Below are 597 nucleotides of genomic sequence, written 5' to 3' on the forward strand. Positions count from 1 at the left end.
GGCAACTCTTCTAACGATCTTGTAACGACTCTCTCACATCGGGTAAATACTCACTTCTTAAAGACACGTATACGCATACATGCATAGACATGTTTTTTTTAGTCTCGAGAGAATTTGCAAAAGTCACAGTATCATATACGTGATAAAATAAATTATATATAATAGTCAATATTTTATTGTTTTTTTTCTTTCCCAGGATGACTATACGGAACATGTGCAATCACCTATCGTAGAACAAACCGATGAGAGGCAGTACGATTTGGAATCTGTGAAAGAAGAAATCAAAATGGACGATGACAGATCTATAGATTCTGACAAACCTGCTCGAGAGAAACTTTCAATTGATATTTTTCCTCAATCAGAACTTCATATAAAACGTGAAGGTAAAACAGAATGCTCTGATATCGTTAAAATGGAAGTGTCTCCTGAAATGGATGTAGAAACTGTTACGAAAAAAGAAAAAGCTTCGCCGAAGTGGGAGGGAGATGATACGAAATTTGAATGTAATTACGATCACTTGAATCAGAAATTTATCGAGAAAATTCGAGAGACCGCCGAGAGAGTCAAGAAAGAGTCTCTCGCGAAGGAGGAAATTGT

The 597-nt window shown here is 36.2% G+C and overlaps 1 protein-coding gene across 1 annotated transcript in view; it reads left to right on the plus strand.

Annotated features, from left to right (window-relative positions):
• LOC112461077 overlaps positions 1 to 592 on the plus strand; it is a gene marked incomplete at its 3' end in the record, with an annotated part of 27,535 nt that extends 26,943 nt beyond the window's left edge. The window contains exon 10 of the mRNA XM_025026149.1: positions 197 to 592. Within this exon, the coding sequence (XP_024881917.1) occupies positions 197 to 592 (396 nt within the window). The remainder of the gene's footprint in view (positions 1 to 196) is intronic.
• Positions 593 to 597: the final 5 nt, after the last annotated feature.

This window comes from Temnothorax curvispinosus, unplaced genomic scaffold, assembly GCF_003070985.1.
Source record: "Temnothorax curvispinosus isolate PA1 unplaced genomic scaffold, ASM307098v1 QBEX01011026.1, whole genome shotgun sequence".
In the NCBI taxonomy this organism is placed as follows: domain Eukaryota; kingdom Metazoa; phylum Arthropoda; class Insecta; order Hymenoptera; family Formicidae; genus Temnothorax; species Temnothorax curvispinosus.